Source organism: Mobula birostris, chromosome 15 (assembly GCF_030028105.1).
Source record: "Mobula birostris isolate sMobBir1 chromosome 15, sMobBir1.hap1, whole genome shotgun sequence".
Lineage (NCBI taxonomy): Eukaryota > Metazoa > Chordata > Chondrichthyes > Myliobatiformes > Myliobatidae > Mobula > Mobula birostris.
In genome coordinates, this window is record NC_092384.1 from 7,631,454 (window position 1) to 7,655,360 (window position 23,907).

The 23,907-nt window shown below is 43.8% G+C and overlaps 1 protein-coding gene across 4 annotated transcripts in view; it reads left to right on the forward strand.

Moving 5' to 3' along the window:
- The window catches only part of fcsk (fucose kinase), a 336,758-nt gene that overhangs the window by 197,036 nt on the left and 115,815 nt on the right, over positions 1 to 23,907 (forward strand). For all 4 annotated transcript variants that reach the window (XM_072279284.1, XM_072279282.1, XM_072279286.1 and 1 more), the window contains exons 4-6: positions 1,220 to 1,270; positions 19,135 to 19,260; positions 21,196 to 21,268. In XM_072279284.1, coding sequence (XP_072135385.1) covers positions 1,220 to 1,270; positions 19,135 to 19,260; positions 21,196 to 21,268 — 250 coding nt within the window. The remainder of the gene's footprint in view (positions 1 to 1,219; positions 1,271 to 19,134; positions 19,261 to 21,195; positions 21,269 to 23,907) is intronic.

Genomic DNA, 23,907 nt, shown 5'->3' on the forward strand with positions numbered 1-23,907 from the left:
TTGTGTTTGGATTTCGCAGTCTGGAAAGGCACCATATTGAACCTCCCAGCACTCTTCAGTCCTGTACAGTGAATTGCATTGTAGAATACTTCTCCTTGCTTCCTAACAGTTTCTTCAGAGCAGTTTTCCTTAAGCTTTGTTGCAAGAGGCTGCCTGTGCACACACATGAGAATGCTTGATAACTTGGCTTTGCATTCTATGAATATATTGATATTATGAGCTGACTAAATACAGTAAAAGCTCATTAGAGACGAGTATCCTAATGTTAAACCTGAAACTGTCTAGCAATCTGAAGTGAGTTTTGTTGACAGGTTAAAAGCACAGTAACATATTTATGAATTAGAGGGGAAATTATTCCACAACATCACATTATCCAGTGACTGCTCAACTTTGGACTTACGAACTTCGCAAGCAAATACAGGCCCAAAGTTGACTGTGATGCTTTCCACAGGGATTGTAGTAAAAATCCCTATCTTGTCTTATATAACAAGAGTGACAATTCACATTAATCGAAGGAACTGGATTATAGGTAGTCGGATTAGTGAAGGTCGACCTGTACCTGGTGTTTGTTGATAACTTCTCAAGGGATTGGGAGCATGTGAGACAAGAACAACAGTGTTTCACCATAGATTCCATCATCGAGAACATCCTCACAACAATTATTACTGGCTGGTTTGGTGCAGCATCCTCTCACAATATACAAGCACTACAGTGAACTGTCAGGTCAGCAGGAAAGGTCATCGGCTGCAGTCTACCATCACTGCAGAGCTTGTATATCTCCAAGGCAAAGAAGCGGGCAGAAAAAATCATTGCCCACACTCCCCACCCTGCAAACTACCTTTTCCAAAATCTCCTTCTGAAAAACGCTACAGAGATATTAAAACGAAACCTTCATGTCATCTTAAAAGTCTCTTCTCTCGGGCAGTTAATCCGATTAACCATTCTATTGCCCCCGTCACTGCACTGTAAACACTTGAAACCACTTTATATAATGTTGTTTGCATTGTAAATACATGCTGGTAATTATGCACATTTTATTCCATTTCTGTACTTTACTTTCTAAGTTTATCATTTAGATAATTGTTTATAATTGTGGAACGTTGTTCTGCTGCATGCTGTGCCCAGACAGACACACCGCAGCAGATTCTAATACATGTAAATATATATGACCAGTAAAGTTGATACTTAGTTCCAACAGTGTATCATTTATTTGTTCCAGGTTGTGACCTCTGATGTACTGCAGACAGCACGACTACTAATCCTCCACATGGTGAGTCATTAGAGCATAGAACATGGACAAATAACCTCTTCTCAGGCTTCCAGCCAGGTACAAATATTGATTTTAACCAATGTTTCGATGACAGACTCTGCCATCTTCATCATGGATGGTCCTTAGGCATACCCCCATCGTCTGTCCCTCCTGATTGGTTAGTCCTCAGCCAATCAGGTATCCCTTGTCTTACTTTGTTTACAATCAAATTCCAGTTCTTACTTAGACCGAGACCATCATCTTTGTTAAAATTCTTATTCTCTCGTTTTATTTCAATAGTTTCCTTCACCAGGCAGTCCCAAAAATAGAACACAGAATGATACAGTACAGAAACAGGCCCTTAAATTAACCAATTTAACCAGTTAAACTAGAATCAAATGACCAATCAGCTAATCTTTTCTGACTGTACAATGTCCATACCTTTCATTTTCCTCACATTCATGTGTCTGTCTAAACGTCTCTTAAAATTGCTGAGTGTATCTGCCTCTACCACTACCCCAGGGAGTGCATTCAGGGCACCTACTACCCTTTGTGTAAAAAACTTGCCCCTCACATCTTGTTTGAAATGACCCCCTTTCACCTGAAATGCATGTCCTCTAGCATTAGACATTACAGCTCTGGGAAAACGGCATTGAATGTCTATCTACGCTTCACATAGTCTTATAAACCTCTGTCAGATCTCTCCTCAGCCTCCGCTGCTCCAGAGAAAACAACCCAGCTTTGTCCAACCTCTCGTTACAGCATGCCCTCTAACCCAGACTGCATACTAGTAAACCTCATCTGCACCCTCTCCAAAGCCTCAACATCCTTCCTACAATAGGGCAACCAGAACTGTACACAATACTCCAGTTACGGTCTAACTGTCTAACTAGAGTTTTATATAGCTCAAGTGCAACTTCACTTTTAATCGTCATTCAACTGTACACAATTACACACCAAACAATACAGTGTTCCACAGCCAAGGTGCAAAACACAGTACCAACATGCACACACAGCACATAACATATATAGTTATAGAAGAAAAACATACTGTCACAAAAAAAATAGCTCAAGTCCTTGAATGTCACGGCCTGTTGATTGATGGGTGCATGGGATGAATGCAGTCCAGCTTGTCTTCCACTGAGTGAACACTGATGGGAGGGGCAGCCCCCAACCCAGCGCACTCGATGCACCCCTGCTGTCTCCCACACCACTTCCAATGTCTCTCCTCTGGGCGGCTGCAACAGGCAACCAGGTGAGAGCCTAGACCGTGCATCAGCCAAGACTGCACAATGAACCAGTGAGTCAGACTTGCAGTATTTTACATTACCAACTGGGTCTCGTGATCACAAGAAAAACACCCAAGACAATCATTTGCACTGTTTGTTGGACAGTGCAGTGCACTGGCTTGGACATGTCTTTCTTCCCTGGGTGGCTGCAGTAGGCCACATGGTACACAGCGAGCCCATACTGAATTTTATCCAGCAGCTTGCTAGTAGGGTCAAACCTGCAGCACTTGGTGTTCTTAATGACCAGCAGTGTTTTGCAATAGTAAGAAAGACATAAAGGATAAGCAATTACACCATTGGTTGGATCTGGAGAGGCCGCTACAACCAAGCACTCCACTATCTTACTAGAACTGTTTACCAGCAAAATAACTTCCTGACCTTTGAACTCAGTGGTTTGACTAATAAAGACAAGCCTGCCACATGCTTTTTAACCTTACTATCAACCTGTTTAGCCACTTTCATGGAGCTATGAACTTGGGACCCCAAGATCCCTATGCTCATTGAATGGTCTTGCCCTCAACTGTGTACTGTCTCTTTTCATTTGACCTGCCAAGGTGCAACACCTCATATTTGGCCAGGTTAAACTCCATCTGCCGTTTACTCACTCATGTGTAAAGCTGATCTATATCCCACTGTACTCTTTGCATTCTTCTCTATTGTCTACAACACCAACAGTCCTCATATCATCGGCAAACTTACTAACCCACCCACCTATGTTTTCATCCAAATCACAAATAGCGGAGGTCCCAGGGCTCCCCTGGTGTCCTTTCTCCCTTTCTGCTGTGGTCCACTCACCTCTCCTATCAGATTCCTTCTTCTCCAGCTCTTTACCTTTCCCACCCACCCACCTGGCTTCACCTATCACCTTCTAGCTAGTCCTACATCCCCTCCCTCCACCTTTTTATTCTGCTATCTTCCCCCTTCCTTTCCAGTCTTGAAGAAGGGTCTCAGCCCAAAACATCGACTGTTATTCATTTCCATAGATGCTACCTGACCTTGAGTTCCTACAGCAACTGGTGTGTGTCGCAGAGGTCCCAGTACAGATCCCTGTGGAACACCACTAACCAGAGACCTCCAGCTAGAATAAGTTCCTATGACCACTACTCTCTGTCTTCTATGGGCAAGCCATTTCTGAATCCAAACAGCCCATTCACCTTGGGTCCTTTGCATCTTAGTCTTCAGGATGACCCTCCCGTGAGACCTCGTCAAAATCCTTACTAAACATCTATGTAGACAGCATCCACAGCTCTGCTTTCATCAATCACCCTTGCCACCTTGTCAAAAAACTCAAATAAGTTAGTAAGACATGACTGGTCCGAAACAAAGCTATGCTGAATCTCCCTAATTGGTCGTGGTTTTCCAATTGCTCATAAACCCTATCCCTAAGATCTCTCTCCGGTAATCCCTACCACTGACGTGAGACTCACCAGTCTATAGTTTCCAGGATTATCCCTGGTTTCCTTCTTAATAACGCAACAACAACTCGGTAATTCTCCAGGACTTGGCCTGTAGCTGGAGAGGACACAACTCTCAGTAACATGGGGTATATCCCATCAGGCCCTGGGCACTTTCCCCATTATGATCTTTAAAAGACCCAGCACTACCTTTTCCTTTACCTCAAACTGTCTTAGTATATTAATATACTCAGCACTGATCTCCCTATCTTCCACGCCCTTCTCCTTGGTGTATACTGATGTGTGGCATTCATTAAAGACCTCACCTGCAGCCTCCATATCCAACCTAATTCCCTTACCTTTATCCGTAAGTGGTTCTACCCTCTCCCTAGTTATCCTCTTGCTCTTGATGTATGTATGGAATACCTTGGGATTCTCTTTAATCCTACTTTTCATGGCCTCTCCTGGCTTTCCTAATTCCCTTCTTGAGTTCTTTTCTGGCCTCTAAATTCCTCAAGGGTTTTGTTTGATGCTGGCTTCCAAAGTTTTACATATTTTTCCTTTTTCTTCTTGACTAAATTCATCACCTCTCTTGATATCCAAGGCTCTCTTACCTTGCCATCCTTGTCCTTCCTTCTGACAGGAAAGTACCTGTCATGTACTCTGTGCAGTCGGTCTGTAAAAACCCTCCACATGTTGCATGTGGACTTGTCCAAAAACAGTTGTTCCCAGTTAACTCTTCCTCGTTCCTGCCTAATGCTCTTGTAATTTGCCCTGCTCCAATTTAATGCTCTCCTCCAGGGTCCATACTTATCCTTATCTAAAGCTAACTTAAAGCTTACGGACCCTGACAAAGGGTCTCGGCCTGAAACGTCGACTGCACCTCTTCCTAGAGATGCTGCTTGGCCTGCTGCGTTCACCAGCAACTTTTATGTGTGTTGCTTAAAACCTATGGAGTTGGGGTCAGTGTTCCTTCACGGCTCACCCACTGAAAGGTTGGTCACCTGGCCAGGCTCATTACTCAACACCAGGTCCAGTACAGTAATAGTCATTGTAGACTTTGAAGCCCAGCAATGTAATCATCATAACGAGGGAGGTTATTCACAAAGGATAGCTTTACTTGACTTCAGTAAGAGAAAAAATGCAAATGAGCATCAAATGCAGCTCTTGCTAACATTCTTTAAATATGATTTTTCATTACTTTCTTTTAGAATGAACATTTTTCTCTCATGCAGAGTTCTCACAGTGCATTCGTGGGTCTTTCCAGTAATTAAGAGTAGCATCTCCCTCCAGTAAGCTGTTTCTTCAAGAAGAAAGATCACCCATTTATACTGTCTCCTTTCGTGATGTCAGGATGACTCCCAGCTCATTCTAGCCAGCAAATTACTTCCAAAGAATGATGTATGAAATGTGACTGTCAGTTTGTATGGAGCAAGTTCCAGCATGATAACACCCAGATGAAATTAGTTGTATACACTGTGAAATGTGCTGTTTTGCAACAGCAACCAACACAGACCGAGGATTATACTGAGGACAGCCTGTGAGTGTCCCGTGCTAATGTAATATGCCCACAATTCCCTAAACTTCTTTGGAATGTGGGGGAAACCGAGCATCTCTTTCAATAATCTGCACAGTGCAGTCAAAACCGTGCACATTGCTCCAGCTCTGGCCCACCAAGTGTCAGATCATTTTTGTACCAATTCTTCCATGAGGCATAAACTTCTCGGGGAATGCCATGAAGATTTAAATCCATCTAAAATGTGGATAGTTTAACATCAAAAGGTACAAAAGCACTGCCTTGTTTTAAATGTCATGCTTCAAGTCAGAGACTTGAACGTACCACATTCAGCAAAGTTGCTGGTGAACGCAGCAGGCCAGGCAGCATCTCTAGGAAGAGGTACAGTCGACATTTCAGGCCGAGACCCTTCGTCAGGACTAACTGAAGGAAGAGTTAGTAAGAGATTTGAAAGTGGGAGGGGGAGGGGGAGATCCAAAATGATAGGAGAAGACAGGAGGGGGAGGGATGGAGCCAAGAGCTGGACAGGTGATTGGCAAAAGGGGATACGAGAGGATCATGGGACAGGAGGTCCGGGGAGAAAGACAAAGTGGGGGGGAACCCAGAGGATGGGCAAGGGGTATATTCAGAGGGACAGAGGGAGAAAAAGGAGAGTGAGAGAAAGAATGTGTGTATATAAATAAATAATGGATGGAGTACGAGGGGGAGGTGGGGCATTAGCGGAAGTTTGAGAAGTCGATGTTCATGCCATCAGGTTGGAGGCTACCCAGACGGAATATAAGGTGTTGTTCCTCCAACCTGAGTGTGGCTTCATCTTTACAGTAGAGGAGGCCGTGGATAGACATGTCAGAATGGGAATAGGATGTGGAATTAAAATGTGTGGCCACCTCCCCCTCGTACCCCATCTGTTATTTATTTTTATACACACATTCTTTCTCTCACTCTCCTTTTCCTCTCTCTGTCACTCTGACTATACCCCTTGCCCATCCTCTGGGTTCCCCCTGCCTTGTCTTTCTCCCTGGGCCTCCTGTCCCATGATCCTCTCGTATCCCCTTTTGCCAATCACCTGTCCAGCTCTTGGCTCCATCCCTCCCCCTCCTGTCTTCTCCTATCATTTTGGATCTCCCCCTCCCCCTCCAACTTTCAAATCCCTTACTCACTCTTCCTTCAGTTAGTCCTGACGAAGGGTCTCGGCCCGAAACATCGACTGCACCTCTTCCTAGAGATGCTGCCTGGCCTGCTGCGTTCACCAGCAACTTTGATGTGTGCTGCCTGAATTTCCAGCATCTGCAGAATTCCAGTTGTACCACATTCAGGCTCAGAGGGAAGAATGATATCCAACGGGCCCAGAGGGACACCTCAAAACCATTCATCACCCTAGCTCCAACACTGCAATAAGATGGCTAACCCTGCTCTTAGACCAACTCAATTTTTGCCTTGCTTATGCTGAACCTGATGCAGCAAGAGCTTTTTGGTTTGGTCAATGTGTACTATGTAAGGTAATGCCTGACCCAATGGGAGGACTGGATTAGACCTTGGCACTTCCGGATTGAGGAAAAACAACGTGGGTTAGGGGACACGCTTACTGCCTGTACTTGGGTGAGCTTGTGTGCATACACTTGTGTCTAAGCACTTGTTGAAGTCAGTCTGTGCCCCATCAATTAAATAATTATCCTGTTGGCATTCTCTTTCCAAGCTTATTGTTCCATTCAACCCATAGAATCTATGAGCAATCGGATTCCTCCATGAGTTTCCCCATGACCTCTTCTCCCTGTACTCCCTGAATTCCCCCAGATTCTACCACCCACATACAGTCTGTGGGTACTTTACAGTGGCTGGTTAACCTACCAGCCCACGCTTCTTTGTGATGTGGGAAGAGGAAGCCCATGTGGCCACAGACAGAGCGTGCAAACACACAACAGCACCAGAGGTCAGGACTCACTGATGCTTTGAGTCAGCAGCTTTGCCAGCTGCACCACTGCATTGCCCTCAAGAGCAAAGTCAGTTTTAACATTGTAAAACTAAAGATGAGGACCTAATGAAAAATTAACTTTAAACAGAAAATGAAGACTGCATTCGTTGATTTTGCCCCAGGCTGGGATGTGACTGGGAAACAGATAACCTGGCATTCTAAAACTGTCTGTGGCTCAGATCAGTCAGACTGCATATCAGCAGTCAAGAACACACTGCAGAATAGTTGCAGAAACCCCACTTACACTAAAGGCAGCTGACGGCATGTGATACTGTACAATTTTAGTTTCAGGGTGACCTGTGTCAATGGCAGACCTAGTATGTTTGGTATTATGAATGTCATCTTCAGGAAATGGCTTTCACAGGAGACGTGGTTAGGAGGACATTGTAAATTGGATAATAAATCATTCCCAATAGGAAGCAGAAAAAAAAGTCATTTATATTTTTCCAGTATTTAGATGCCTACTTTCTCCCTTACTTTTCCTTAGTCTGATCAGATCTGTTCTACAGGCAGAAATTAGACTTTACACTGGTTAAGACAGTATTGATAATGTGAACATAGCAAGCCTGTGATTAGAGAAGAAGATGATAGTTACTGTTTCAATCCAGTGCTGAAGACAAGTTTTTTCCTAGTCTTCGGCACCTACATAGTATGCCCACAACTTATTAACCGGTACGTCCTTGGAATGTGGGAGGAAACTGGAGCACCCGGAGGAAACCCACACGCTCATGCGGAGAGCATACAAACTCCTTACAGACCGAGGTGGGAACTGAACCCTGAACTTATTCAGCTGGTGCTGTAAAGCATTGCGCTAACTGCTACACTACATGACAACTCATAATTTTTGTAATGCTTAGAAGAGTTCCAGGCTCACTGAAGGTTAAGTTTATGATCCAGTAACGAGCAGAAGATAGACACAAATGACCCTTGTATGAACTTACCTTGAAGTCTGCACACAGAGAGTGTAGAGAATGTGGAATCACTAGCACGTGTGGTTCAGCAGACAGCCTTTCTGCTGGAGTCTGATGATCATTGACTCAAGTACTATTGCAGAGACTGCCATTCCCCTGTGTGCAGCATCGTCTGTACTGGATTAGAAGATTTCATTTTACCCTTCTCTGTGCCGGGTACACATCCAGGCTGCTCTTTTGTCTTTCCAAAATCCAGATCAGTATATAACATTGAAAACATTTTTTTGTTGTGTGGTCCTGGGATTATCTTTGACTCCACTTTCCTACTACTGGTACTCTTTATTGACAGTAATTGCAGTGTTCAGTGGAAATTACGGAATAATATACTTCAAAATTATAACCTATTGTGCCTTTGGAAAACTAGGGCTTCATTCTAGGACTTAGCATGGGATCCAACCAGGCTGAAAATACTTCTACTAATTGCAGAAGTCGTGATGGAAATGTGCCTGGGGCATCTGTAAATTGCCAGAACAATTCAACTTATCATTATGCACACTGTTAACAGTTTTATTAAACAAAGATGTAGGGATAATTTGTTTACAGGGGATCAAAATTTCACTTTGGAAGCTTCTGCTGCAACATGACCTTTGAGTGCTCAGTGTTAAATGCCCCTAATGTCTCTGCCTGTTCTATCCTGACAGCATGTTTCACCCACCCACCTAATTTGGATTCTGACTCGCTGAGTTCCTTGGGCTCCTTTGTATGCTGCATCAAATTTACAGCCCTCTGTCTCCTAGCTTAATTGGTTATTCTCTTCATAATTCAAAGGTCATCTATGATAGGAGAAAGCAACGTGTTTGCTCCCCTTGTACCATGTGGGAACTCAGAGACACGTCCAGTGTCCCAGCCAACACTGTGTGTGCATCCAGCTGCAGCCCAGGCAGGTGGTGCAGGAGCCCCCTTGTCAAAGAGCTCTGCAGCATTGCATGGGGAGGAGCAACAACAGGAAAGATGGAGTAGGGAAGATGACGACAGCTAAAGTGCCAGGGGACTTGACTGTAAGGGGACCAGAAGTATCTCAAATCAGACTTCCCATGTTCCCCCCACACATCTGCCCTGTATTCCATGGTCTACTGGCCTCACATATCAGATTGTTTCTTCCTCAGCCTTTACCCCTTCCACCTTTTACCTCCTCACTTCTCACATTATTCCCTTTCATCCACCCTCAGCCACCCACCCACCTTCCCCGTCACCTACACTCACCTGTCCCATGTCAGCTTGTGCTCCTCTTCCCAACTTTTTATTCTGGCTTCTCACCACTCTTCCTTTCCAGTCCTGATAAGCGTCTCAGCCTGAAACAACAGGTCTCCATTTTCCTCCATAGATTCTGCCTGACCTGCTGAGTTCCTCCAGCATTTTGTTTATGTTACTCAAGATTTCCAGCATCTGCAGAATCTCTTGTGTCTCAAATAATACGTACTTCCCTGGTGCCAGAGTCAGGGATGTCTCCAAGCAGCCTCAGGGTGTTCTAAAAGGGGTGGTTCTAGTTGACATTGGTACTAGTAACACAAGTAAACTGAAAGGTTAAGACACAAAATGCTGGAGGAACTCAGCAGGTCAGGCAGCATCTATGGAGGGGAATGAACAGTGGACATTTTGGCCTGAGACCTTTCATCAGGACTGGAAAGGAAGTATGAAGAAGGCTGAATAAGCAGGTGGAGAGAGGAAGGAACACAAGCTAGTGTGATGGGTTAGACCAGGTGGGGGAGGTGTAATGAAGTGAGAAGCTGGGAAGTGATAGTTGGAAGAGGTAAAGAAGAAGGAGGAATCTGATAAGGAAGGAGAGTGGACCATGGAAGAAAGGTAAGGAGAAGGGACACCAGAGGGAGCTGATAAGAAAAGAAAGGGGAGAGAGGGTAACCAGAATGGGGAATGAAAAAAGAGAGGCGGGGGGGTAAATTACCCGAAGTTAGGGGAACCAGGACTTATGATTGTAATATCTGGATTACTTCTAGTGGCATTTGCTAGTGAGAATAGGAGTAAATGAGATGAATATGAATAGGAGGAGGAGAAGATGGCGGCGTGACGCAGCGCGCGCAGCCTCTCCAGTGAATGATATCTGTAATCTGTCAAGTAGGGTGCCGTGCACAATCCTGATTTGATGGAGACAGATGTGAGAGCACGGAGGAACATCTGGAGAAACTTCTGAAATGCCTGCTTCGCTGCCGCTGCTACTGTGTGGTCTGAAATCTCCGGAGGGGAAGGCCCCGAGTCCTTGGCTTTGCTTGTTGCTCGGCAGCCGGGGTGGGGTCGAAGCGCTCGGCATAGGGTGGTGCTTGGAGGGGCTGGTCAGAGGCTCTAAGTTTTCGAACGGACTCAGTGTCGGCTGTGGTCGGATGCTTCCAATGCATCGGCAGTTGTCGGCGCCTGGAGGTTTATGGCAGAGAGAGTTTCTCCCTTTTGCTGCCTGCTATCGGGACTATCAGGAGTCGATCGGAACTTTGAGACTTTTTTTTACCGTGCTCATGGTCTGCTCTTTATCAAATTATGGTATTGCATTGCGCTGCTGTAACTATATGTTATACTTATGTGGTCTTGTCAGTGTTAGTCTTTGGTTTGTTCTGTTTTTTTTGTGATATCACTCTGGAGGAGCGTTGTATCATTTCTTAATGCATGCATTTCTAAATGACAATAAACGAGGACTGAGTGTCCTCATGATCTAACCTAAAATCTAAAGAATATGTGGCTAAAGGATGGTGTAGGAGGGAGGACCTTAGATTTTTTTTGAGAAATATTGGGATCTGTCCAAGCAGGACAGTTGGCACTTGATCCAGATTGGGGTCAACGTCCTTGCAGGGAGATGTGCTCAGGAGTTTGGAGTGCAATGGCGCACAGAGTGGTTGGAAAGGAGTCAAATATATAAGGAAAATTAGGTGATCCCAGTAGGCAGAGTTGACATGGGCATGTTAAGGAGATGGACAATGCAAGACTAGGTTACATCTCTTTGAATGTGTGCTAAACCAGATGGGTTTATTGTTGACCACATGGGGACATGACATTGTTGTGGTGATGATGGTATGACTGAAAGAGTGGCAGGTCTGGCAACGCAATGTTCCAGGATGGAGAATCCTCAGAGAGGATGGGGCATTGCAGTAATGACTGCGGAGACCAGTGCTGCAATCTTGAGAGAATATATCCCAGAGGGCTCCTCACATGAGTTTGTGTGCAAACGCAAGAGACTGGCGATGCTAGAACCTGGAGCAGGAAAACAAACTGCTAGAGGAACTCAGCGGGTGAGGCTATACCCATGGTGACAGAGGATTATTTATTTTTAAAAACTTTATTCATGATAAAAAAATATACAATAGAATAAAAACAGTGCAAAACTTTCATACCCATAGTCACCAGATTCAGTAGAATTAACTTTTCTTTTAATGCTTTAAATTTGTAGCCATCCTTGTAGCCCCCTGGGGTGATAAATTTCAATGCTCGAGGGGCTTTCCCAGCCACCTCAGCCCCTTCATGTGTGTTAGCAGAAGGAGCTTAGGTTCAGTACGTCCTTCAGCATGTACTCTTGCAGTCCAGAGTGTGCCAGTCAGCAACATTCCCTACAGACATCTCACTGTTCTTGGAGACCAGCAAGTTCCAGGCAGAGAAATAGTCAACATTTCAGTCAACACCCTGTGTCAGGACTGGGAGTGCAGAGGGGAGAGGGCTAGTATAAAGAGGCAAGGTGTGGGGGGGGGTCGATGGGCAGGAGCTGGCAGGTGACAGGTGGAACCAAGTATGGAGGGTGTTGATAGGCAGGTGTGACCAGGTGGGGAGGAGGCCAGATAAGTGGAGATGATGTGGACTTCAGATTCTATCATCTGATGAGTAAGGAAGGCAGATAAGGGAGGAATAATGGACAGAGGGAATCAGTGGGGGGGAGGGAAAGAAACTGTAATGGGATGAGGGAGGGGTTTGCTTCTGGAAAAGGGGTAGTTGAGAGAATCTGGATGGATCATAGGGGGAGAGAGAAAGGAACACAAAGGATGTGTGTTACCTGAAACTGGAAAAATTCAAAGTTCATACCAATGGGTTGTAGACGACCAAGGTGGAATATGAGGTTTATTCTGCTACCATGTGTTTGGCCTCACCCCGGCTGTGGAGAAGGCCAAGGATGGACAGGTCAGTGTGGGAATGTGGAACAAAGTTGCGGGTGGGAACTCAGGTGGTCATTGCAAACAGAGTGCAAAGCAGTCATTAAAAAACATAGAATGTGTTTGGGTCATGCATAACTTAGTGTTTGCAGCTCAAATTTCAGATTTTACCAATGAGAGGAATGGGCCAGGTGGCTAGGGAGCACAGTTTGTGACAGGGTCTGAATACAATGAGCTTGGTCTTCCCAGCTGGAGGATATTTCTGCTCATCTGCTAGTGCGCATTGCAATAGCAGTCTGATAGTTCAGGAACAATGGCGAGTTAGAGAGAGATGGAGTTCAAGTTTAAGTTTAATTCAAGTTCAAGGCATTGAACCATGCATGAATACAGCCGAACGAGACAGCGTTACTCTGGGGCCGAGGTGAAAACACAGTACAAGACACATACAGCTGGTATAAGACAGCAGTAAATTACAGTCACTCAAAAAGAAATCTAGTCCAAGTCCCTGAGACCATGAACGTTGCAGTAGTCTGCAGTCGAACACGATACATATTGTCTTCTGCTGTGCAGACTCTGGAGAGCAGCAGCAACTCCAGCATGGACGCCATACCACACCACCTCTGGCATTCCGGTGGAGCGCACCAACTCTGACACCTCTCTCCTTGGCAGCTGCAGACAGGCAATACTGTGGTTTAAGACCTAGTTCTTACTACGACCGAAACATGCAGCTCCTCCAGGATGCGCCCCCGCCCCCGCCCCGCTGTTCAACAGTAAAATAGTGAATCAGATGTGCAGCATCCCACATTACCAGGATCTTGCGAACACAAGAAAAGCAACTAAAACAATCACACACTATTACACTGCACGCTGTGAGAAAAATATGCCTAGTTTTCGACTAATGTTAACAAACAACAACATGTAGTTGGTGGAAAAATAGAGGATACAGTATGTGATCCTCGGAGATATCAGGTATGATGAATGGATGCATGTCCATTGACTTTGTCCTTGTTTATTCCAGCCATCTTTCCTGTCCATCCCTGCAATATTTTCCTTTGTCATTACTGGGTCTTGCCATTCTTTCTTTCCTTCCTATCCTCCCTGATTTCCTTCTATCCAGGAATACTTAGAACTCATTCCTGTGCCAGACAAGCACTTCTAGTTGTACAGCATCATTTCCTCAGTGCTGATAACCAAGCATTAACACCTGGGCATCTGTACCTCCCTGTGTGAGTGAATTCTTGATGTCTTTAATAGGAGACCACGGTCAATGTGGGATGGTAACAACATCTCCACCTTGCTGACAATGAATACAGGTGCACCTGAATAGCATGTGCTTAGCCCACTGCTTTACTTCCTTTATCTCATAACTGCAGCTAAGCACAACTCAAATGGCATTTATAAATTTGCCAATAACGCCACTGTCGTACAGGAGTGTGTTAGATCAGCTGGTTGAGTGGTGTCATAACAACAACCTCACCCTCAATGTCAGCGAGAGCAAAGAATTGGGAGGGGAGGTCAGGAGAAACTCATCAATCACATTGAGGGGTCAACAGTGAAGAGATAAACAGCTTCAAATTCCTGGGTGTAAACATTTCATAGGATCTGTTCTGGGCCCAGCACATTGATGGCATCGTGAAGAAAGTATGCCAGTGGCTCTAATTCATTATGAGTTTGAAAAGATTTGGTATGTTACCAAAGAGTCTCAAAAAACTTCTTCAGATGTTTGGTGGCGAGCATTCTGACAGGTTGCATCACTGCCAGGTATGGAGCCTTAATGCACAGCATCACAAGAGGCTGCAGGCTCTGCCGGCACCAGCCTACCCACCACTGAGGACATCTCCAAGCCACAGTGCCTCCAGAAGGCAGTAGCTACCGTTGAGAACCCTGACCACCCAGCTCAAGTCCTCTTCTCCTACAACCATCAGGAAGGAGTTACTGGAGCCTTAAGACATGCACTCAACAATTTAAGAACAGCTTCTACCCCTACACTATCAAATTTTGAACTGTCTGAAGCTATGAGCACTACCTCATTATTCCTTTTTTTGCACTAATCATTTATTTTGTAATATATCGATGTTTATATCATGCACTGTACTGCTGCTGCAAAACAAATTTCATGTCTTATGTCAGTGATAATATAATCTGATTCTGATTCTAAATCACAGAATGGTTATATCACAGAACAAGGCCATTCATTCCATCAACTCTCTAATGGCTATTTTCAAAAAGAATCTACTCTTTGTCCTCTCAGTCAAACTTGATGTTGATCTTTGGGTTTGCTTTTAAATCATGATCTGGCTAGAAGCTAGCATTTGAAGTGAATTTTGTAGGAAAAATAATTATGAGACTAACGAAGCTTATGCTCCATTGTCCACATTATCAGACTGTCACTTCCAGTGAGCTTAAACACACAATTGGTAACATTCCCTCATAGATGCTGTGTGCTTCCAAAAGCTATACAATAACGATATCTCACAAATGTTGTTCCAAGCATTGAATACCTTGATCTTGCCATGAATACTTCAGAAGTGACAAAAAAAAACTGCAGATGCTGGAAAACTTATAACTTGGCCATTCCAGAGTAAGTACAGTGTTTTTACCTACATCCTTTCTGGTACTCAAAATTAACTCTGCAAGTTTGGAGTCTCATAGCTTTGCATAAATTTTTAATAATGGCTGAAGGTTTTAGATATGAACTTGTTTTTCTTTAATTTTCTTTTCTCTACATTTTTTTCTTACCATCACTCTGCGCCCTTTAATTTTGCTGTACTTAACTGATTTAATATTAAGTTCACCAACTTGACATTTCCTAATTCAGTCAATATTCACCACTAAGAAATGCGCAGTTATGAAATCATTGAAATCTTATGGCACAGAAGAAGGCCATTTGGGTCATCAAGGCTACAGTGGCTCCCAGAAAAGCATTCTCAGCATTCTCATTCTCCCTCTTTTTTCCCTTGGCCCTGCATACTTTTGTCTCCCCAGTAAGTATCCAATTCCATTTTAAAGATATATTACTGGGCTTTCCTATTTGTGGAGTTGACGGTTATTCATTCTAGTGAAACCACACAAGTCTTCTCTCTTTAAGCAGTAAGGAGTCACTGGGAGAGGTTGGAATTGAGAGTTGTGTTCCTCTCGGGGATCCAAGAATGCAGAGACCAGCTGGAGTTCCCCAGCCCCTCTAGTGGATCCTTCGTGGATCTAACTTGGCCTCAAGGTTCAAAGTAAATTTATTATTCAAGTATGTCTATGCCATCCTGTGATTCATTTTCTTGCAGGCATTGCAGAACAAAGAAATACTATAGAAACTGCACACAAAGGCTGACACAAAACCAAAGTGCAAAAAAAGACAAACTGTGCAAACACAAAAAACCCAAGTAGTAGATAGATAGATGAGTAAAACCTGAGAAGATGAGTTGTGGAGTCTTTGAAAGAGAGTCTGTAGGTTGTAGAATAACTTCAGAGTTGAGGTGAGTGAAATTATCCATACCAGTTCAAGAGCCTGATGGTTATAGGGTAATAACTGTTCCTGAACCTGGTGGGGTGGGACTTGAGGCTTCTGTACCTGCAGAAGGCAGTAGCAAATGAAGAGCATGGCCTGGGTGGTGGGGATCCTTGATGATACAGTTTTCTTCTGACATACAGTGTTCCTTGTAGATGTGTTCAATGGTGGGGAGGACTTTTCCTGTGATGGTCTGGGCTTTTCCACACTTGGGCAATGATGTTTCCATGCCAGGTCTGTATAAATGCCTGCTCCAAAACATACCATTTTTATCCCCTGAAATGTTGAGAGAAATCCTAGAAGTTCAGCTCACTATGAGCATCCCTTATTTATTTGGGATCACTGCCTCTGAAGAGACTTTTCAAATCCTCCTATAAAACTCCATTGAGTGGGCTGTATTTTATGCTGGGCACTATGCAGTAAATGTCAAATTGTGTGTCTCATTAAAGCTGAGGAAAGATGGTTGGTGTTTGGCAGCTGCCCAGGTTAATAAAGTGACTGTAAAATAAACGTCATGTCAGAGTCAGCAAGCTCTTGAGTCTCTCCTCAGCAATTGGTCCTGTTAGCTGGAGGAAAGCTAATCACTCAGCACATTGAATCCTCAAAACCACCAGGATAGGCAATTCACCTTGCATGACTAGGGAGCTGTTTAACTTTGAAGCCATCGAAGTCATTAGATATCTGTCAATAGCTAAGTAGCTAAAGGAATCAGTAGGATTGAACAAATGTGCATTTACTGTGTATATTATTCAGTACATCCTGTCACATTTTTCAGCTAATGAATTAATTTTGATATTAAATGTGGTCACCGTTGTTTTCTGGGGAAATGTCACACAATTTTCCCCTCAAGAATGTCCTGCAAGCAGCAATCTGTTTTGGTGATGTTGACTGCGAGTTAAGTAAAGGAACATTGTTACATCCACTTGATAACATTAATCTAATTTCTCATTGAAAGGCAGCATATCTTTAATACAGAATTTACAACAGATTCAGATTTATTATCACTGACTTACATTCAATGGCCACTTTATTAGTTACACCTGTACACCTGCTCGTTAATGCAATATCTAATCAGCCAATCATGTGGCAACAACTTAGTGCATAAAAGCAGGTGGGCATGGGCCAGTGGTTCAGTTGTTGTTCAAACCAAACATCAGAATGGGAAAGGAATGTGATCTAAGTGACTTTGATCATGGAATGATTGTTGGTGCCAGATGGGGTGGTGTGAGTATCTTATAAACTGCTTATCTCCTGGGATTTTCACACAAAACATTCTCTAGAGTTTACAGAGAGAAAAAAAAACACCAATGAGCAGGAGTGCTGTAGGCTAAAATGCCTTGTTAATAAGAGAGGTCAGAGGAGAATGGGCAGACTGATTCAGACTGCTGGGAAGGCAACAGTAACTCAAATAACTACACATTACAATAGTGGTGGGCAGAAAAGCATCTCTGACGTCCAACCTTGAAGTGAATTGGCTACAACAGCAGAAGATCATGAACATACACTCAGTGGCCACTTTATTAGGTACAAGAGGTAGCTAACAAAATGGCCGCTGAGTGCATATGATGTGAAATTTGTTGTTTTGCAGGATTAGTACAGTGCAGAAAAATAAAAACTATAAATTACAAAAATAAATAGTGCAATGTAATGGAATGATAGTCTATTGTTCATGAACCGTTCAGAAATCTATGTGTTATATTCTGCATCATTGAACAGTAGAGAGTGAGGAACAATGGATGAGAAGGAGATTGTAGAATGGCATTAGTCCAGTTACTTTTTCAGGTGCAGTCATGAGATTACTATTGAGCAACAGATGCCAGCACACCTTGCTGCAGGTTCAGTCCTTAACCAGTGCAGGACTAGTTAGTGCTAACAGACATGCTACAGTTAACCTCAATGCACTGGCATTGAGGACAAAAGAGAAACAGCAGGAATTCCAGTATCTGATTACAGTCCCATAGTACCTGCCAGAATGGGGGGGGGGGGGGGGGAGTGTTACAAATGGCACAAATGTAGCAGGTAGTGCTACTGCTGCAGGGTAACACACAAAATGCTGGAGGAACTCGGCAGGTCAGGCAGCATCTATGGAAAAGAATAAAGAGTTAACGTTTAGGGCCAAGACCCTTCGTCACTTCTGCACCTATTGTCTATTGTCTATTGTCAGGACCATTCTTCTCCATAGATGCTGCCTGACCTGCTGCGTTCCTCCAGAATTTTGTGTGTGCTGCTGTGGATTTCCATCATCTGCAGAATCTCTTGTGTTAATGAGTGCTGCTGCTGTCCTCAGGTTCACGTGTAACCTCCAATGGTGTGTGGGTGGAGTCTGCACATTCCTCCTATGACCACAGTTCTCCCTGGGTGCTTCTCCCAAGGGGTTGTTGGTAGGTGACTGGCTGCTCTAAATCAGCCCTGATGTTGATCGGTTGTGGCAGAATTGGAGTAGAGTCAACAGGCATGTGAGAGGGTTGGTTGCTGGAATATTATTGGGGGAATGCTCTAAGAACTAATAGGGATGGGCTGAATGGCCTCCTTCCAAAATGAAGTGTGGAATGTCCAATAAAGACTGTATCAGCCTCTACTTCCCAGCTTTATCCCTGTCCCATTCCCAGATATTTTTCCCACTCTGCCCTTGCCCCAGTTATTGCCTTTCTGTGTCCTTGCTCCCAATTGTGGCTGTTTTCTTCTCCCCCTCAAGCTCACAAATGTGGATGTCGACTCAGATAAGAAATGGAAACACTGCAACATTCTTTGGAGACCATGTCCTAGCAACAGCTGATTTCAGAACAAAAACAAAGCTTAGATCATAAGCCTATAAGATATAGGAGCAGAATTAGGCTATTTGGTCCATCAAGTCTGCTCCACTATTCCATCGTGGCTGATTTGCTATCCCTCTTGACCCTACCAACCATATAACATATAACTATATATAATTATATACTCCCACTATTCTCCTGCCTTTTCCCCATAACTTTTGATGCCTTGACCAATCAAGAACCTATTGACCTCTGCTTAAATATACCGAGTGACTTGGCCTCCACAGCCATCTGTGGCAAAAAATTCCACAGATTCAGCAACCTCTAGCTAAAGAAATTCCTGTTTTCTAACTTAAGCTGAGATATTAAAGTGTTTTGTCTCTTTTCTCTCTGTTTTCATGTGCAGGGTCGAGACTTTCCTTTTGATGACTGTGGCCGCTCATTTACCTGCTTCCCGTTGAAAAACCCCACTGGCAGTGCAGAGGCCCTAGTCTGTAACATCGATGTTCTGCTGCACATTATGACACATAAGGTCAGTTACTTGTCAATGACTCCAGGTAAAAGGAGAAGGTATGCAGTCATCCACATTAACTCCAAGTATGTTGGCTGAGTTTTTTTCAATGGTGAGAACCAGGAACGGTAGATGGGAAAGGGATTGAGATTCTGTGTATACATGTAACCAAATAGGCAGGTGCAAAATGGAAAGTGCTTAAGTTCTCATCTGTTGCATGAAGCAGTCTGCAAATTCATGATATGTTTATGGGTGAATTTCACCTCAGTTTTTTCCATTCCTTAACGTTCTGATAGAAGGATTTTGATCATGCCCACTGCTCACCTGTCTGTTGAGGCCATGTTTGACTTGAGCATAACCTCCCAGTAAGAATTTACTTCATTGTTTCGGATTTACTGTAAATTCCATCACGTAGCTGACTTCGAACAAGCAGAAATGCTGATTAAATTCTGGCATTCAGGGATAGCAAAAGGTGTGTATTTGAAAGAATTATGCAATCAATTAAAAGAAAATTAAGAATTATCAGAGTTGTAAAGAAAACCATTTAACCACTTAAAATAAATTTAATGTTGAACTCAATTCATTAATACCTTCCTCGCTCCATTGAAATGAATGGAGTTCTTACACCAGGTCTAATTGCATAGTGAGCTATTACCCTGGAGTATGGGGTGGAAATTATAGGGAATTCACACTGCTGCTAGAATTCAAATGTTGAGAGAACATCTGCCAGGAAATCTGGGATTTCCACACCTGTAGAGAAATGCCTTCAGTTGTTGCCAGTGATTCTGGAGAGAATCCTGGATGTGTTGGGACTCTTGCGGATACCATATACTCCACTCAAGGAGTCGGTCTTCATGTGGAGGCCTGGACTGGCAGCTTTATTATGGGCCATTGAAAGTCAAACCAACCCTAGTTCTCACCCAACCTCTAAAGAAGGGGACTTGGGAATTATCAGTTGTCACTCAGCTTCCCTTTTCCCAGGCCAGGATTTGTAAAATCAATCCTGCACGCACCCCCGCACCCCCCCCCGCCGGTGAGGTCAATGCTGGAGGAATTCAACAGGTCAGGCAGCATCTACAGAGGAGAATACACAGTCAATATTGTGGGCAGAGACCCCTGTCCGGGATTGGACAGGAAGGAGGAAGAAGGTGGAGCGGGGGAGGGAGAAGGAGCTGCAGGTGATACGTGAAACCAGGTGAAAGGTAAGGTTGCTGTGTGGTGGAAGGGGAATGAAGTCAGAAGCTGGGAGGTGATAGATGGAAAGCTAAAGGGCTGAAGAAGAATAGGAGAGGTGAGTGGACCATGGGAGAAAGGGCACCAGATGGAGGTGATGAATAGGTCAGAAGAAGAAAAGGGGTAAGATGAGAGCCAGAATGGGCAATAGAAAAAGAGAGAAGGGGAGCTGGGAGAAAAATACCAGAAGTTAGAAAACTTGATACGTACCATCAAATTAGAGACTACCCAGACAGAATATGAGGTGTTACTCTTCCAAGCTGAAAGTGGCATCATTGTGGCAGTAGTGGAGGCTGTGGACCGACATGTTGGAATGGGAATGGGAAGCGGAATTACAATGAGTAGCCATTGGGAAATCCTGCCTATTGTGAACAAAGCGAAGGCTTACTCTTGATTTCCAGCATCTGCAGAATCTCTTGTGTTTATAATCAGACCAAAGGCCTTGTGCTTTTTATGATTTAGTGCTTGCTGATTCTGCTGGGCTGTCCGAGGTACTATATTCCTCACTGGATCCAAGAGAATTTTACATAAAGCAACAGCAAATTGATGGGGTGTATCAGCCTAGACTGAAGAGGCTTCTATTAGATTTGTCCAATATTGAGTGAATCTTAAAGGGAAAGTAGATGGGAAGTTGAAACTTAGGTTGAACCACATACTGACGAAGAAGTCTGTAGAATTTGCACAAAGTGCTTCCTAACAGGTTGATGTTATTGTTTATTACAGCTGGGACCAGGCAGTCCACCGGGTGTATGGGTCTGCAGCACAGATATGATCCTGACTGTGCCGTCCTACCCAGGTAATGAACCCAGAAGTATTGTGTAAAGAGGCCATAACTAACTGCACCATTTAATTAACAAACCACATCTCAAATGTAAAGAATCACCAAGAGACAGCTTTATATATGCTGTTGTCACACTTGGCCAAAAGCCTAAACCTTAGTGCATATTGATAAATGATACAATCCATCACGGCCGCTGTCTGAGTATGACATGCAGGACTTGCTAGATAAATCCAGTCTCATCGGCTCTGGAGAGCCCACCAAGCCAACCAACTTCAGCTAACCCACAGGAAACAAAGAAGCATTTCTTATGCTGGAAGCTCGCAAATGGTTTCACATTGTTGTGCACTACAATGGTGAATGATTGTTCTTATTTCATGCAAATTAAGTCATTCTGTGTGATCTACAAAACCCACTGAACTGCACACAGTGCTGTCCTGTGAGAAGGGATTCCCATAGACCTTAAGGCCAAAACTATATGAGAGTGCACTAGAACATGTAAGGCAATTGATACATAGGATATGCATGAACAATGTCTTCTGTTAAGCAAGGCTTATCAGGAGCATTTGCTGCTAAAGTTAAACTGCACTAGCTGCACTACTTAGAGACTTGTGCAGTTTGCTGTGGTGGAGTTTGGGTGGGGTAGGGATAGAAGGTAGAAGGCCATTCTAAACCATCTCCACTGGTGGCTCTCCAGTCACTATGCCTTCCCAGGGATCCCCATGGTGGTGCTGTACAAGCTGGTGCCACTGTGTCAGGAGGTTCTAATTTCTAGTTGATCCCAAGTTTTAGTCAGCAATGGGACAATCCTGTTTCTGAGACCTACTCCCGCCCTACACTTCTAAACCCAATCGCTCTGATCACTGACTTCTTGTTCCGACATAAAGACAGAAAATGCTGGTCAGGTAACATCTGTGGAAAGACCCTGGCCCAAGATGCTCCAACAACAAAGGGAGAGAGAGAAACACATTAGTCTTGGGAGCAGTAGAGGTAGGAGTTTCTCTGATAGAGTGAATTGATGAGATGCAATTACAACACAAGAGATTCTGCAGATTCTGGAAATCTTGAGGAATACACACAAAATGATGATTCACCTGGAAAGACTCTGAGTTCCTGGATGATGGGATAGAGAAAGATGAATGGGCAGAATCAGAATCAGGTTCATTATCACCGGCATGTGTCGTGAAATTTGCTAACTTAGCAGCAGAAGTCCAATGCAATACATGATAACATAGAAAGGAAAAAAATAAATAAGTAAATCAAATACAGTAAGTTTATGTGTATATTAAATAGATTAAAAATAGTGAAAAACAGAAATAATATTTTTAAAAAGTGAGGTAGTGTTCATGGGTTCAGTGTCCATTTAGGAATCAGATGGCAGAGGGGAAGAAGCTGTTCCTGAATCACTGAGTGTGTGCCTTCAAGCTTCTGTACCTCCTTCCTGATGGTAACAGTGAGAAAAGGGCATGCCCTGGGTGCTGGAGATCCTTAATAATGGACACCACCTTTCTGAGGTACTGTTCCTCAAAGGTGTCTTGGATACCATGGAGGCTAGTACACAAGATGGAGCCGACTAATTATACAACTTTCTGTAGCCTCTCCTGTGCAGTAGCCTCACCCCATACCAGACAATGATGTAGCCTGTCAGAATGCGCTCCACGGCACATCTGTAGAAGTTTATGAGTGTATTAGGTGACAAACCAAATCTCTTCAAACTCTTAATGAAATATAGCCACTGCCTTGCCTTCTTTATAGCTGCATTGATATGTTGGGACCAGCTGAGATCCGCATAGATCTTGACTCCCAGGAAGCTGAAATTGCTCACTCTCTCCAGTTCTGATCCCTTTATGAGGATTGGTTTGTTTTCCCTCCTCTTACCCTTTCTGAAGTCCACAATCAACTCTTTCATCTTACAGCCATTGAGTGCCAGGTTGTTCCTGCAACACCACTCCACTAGTTGCCCCAATTCAGAACGTGAACTTGTGGATCAACTCTGTCCTTTTCCGTAGCTAATTTAAAACTTATAGGACGACGGTCAGTGGTCCCAGAGTGCTCCTCCACTGTTACCTCAGTCACTCGCCCTGCCCTATTGCCCAAGAGGAGTTAGAGCCTTGCCCCCTCCCTAATGGAGCCCCTCTATATTGCCCAAGGGATGTTTCCTGAATTCACTTAACAAATTCCAACCCATCTGAACCCTTAAAGTATGGCAATTAGGAAAGATCAAATCCAGTACTGAGCCAACCTTACTCTCCACAACCTCCCTGCATATTTGTTCTCCTCATTTTCTTAGACTGTTTGGGGACCCATAGTACAATGCCATTCATATTTCTCAGCTCTATGTATAAAGCCGCTCTGGATGATTCTTCAGTAATTTCACTTCTGCCTGCTGCTGTGACACTCTACTTAATCAAAAATGCCACTCCCTCTCCTTTCTTTACTCCACCACTTTTCCGCCTAAATTACCTGTACCCTGAACCAGAATCACTGGCATATATTGTGAAATTTGTTGTTTTGTGGCAGCAGTACAAGCAAGCAAGCAAGTTTATTTGTATAGCACTTTTCAAACACAAGGCAGTTCAAAGTGCTTTACATAAGACAAAATATAAAAATCAAACATCAAATTTCTGACAATATGTAAGAGAATAAGATTACACAAA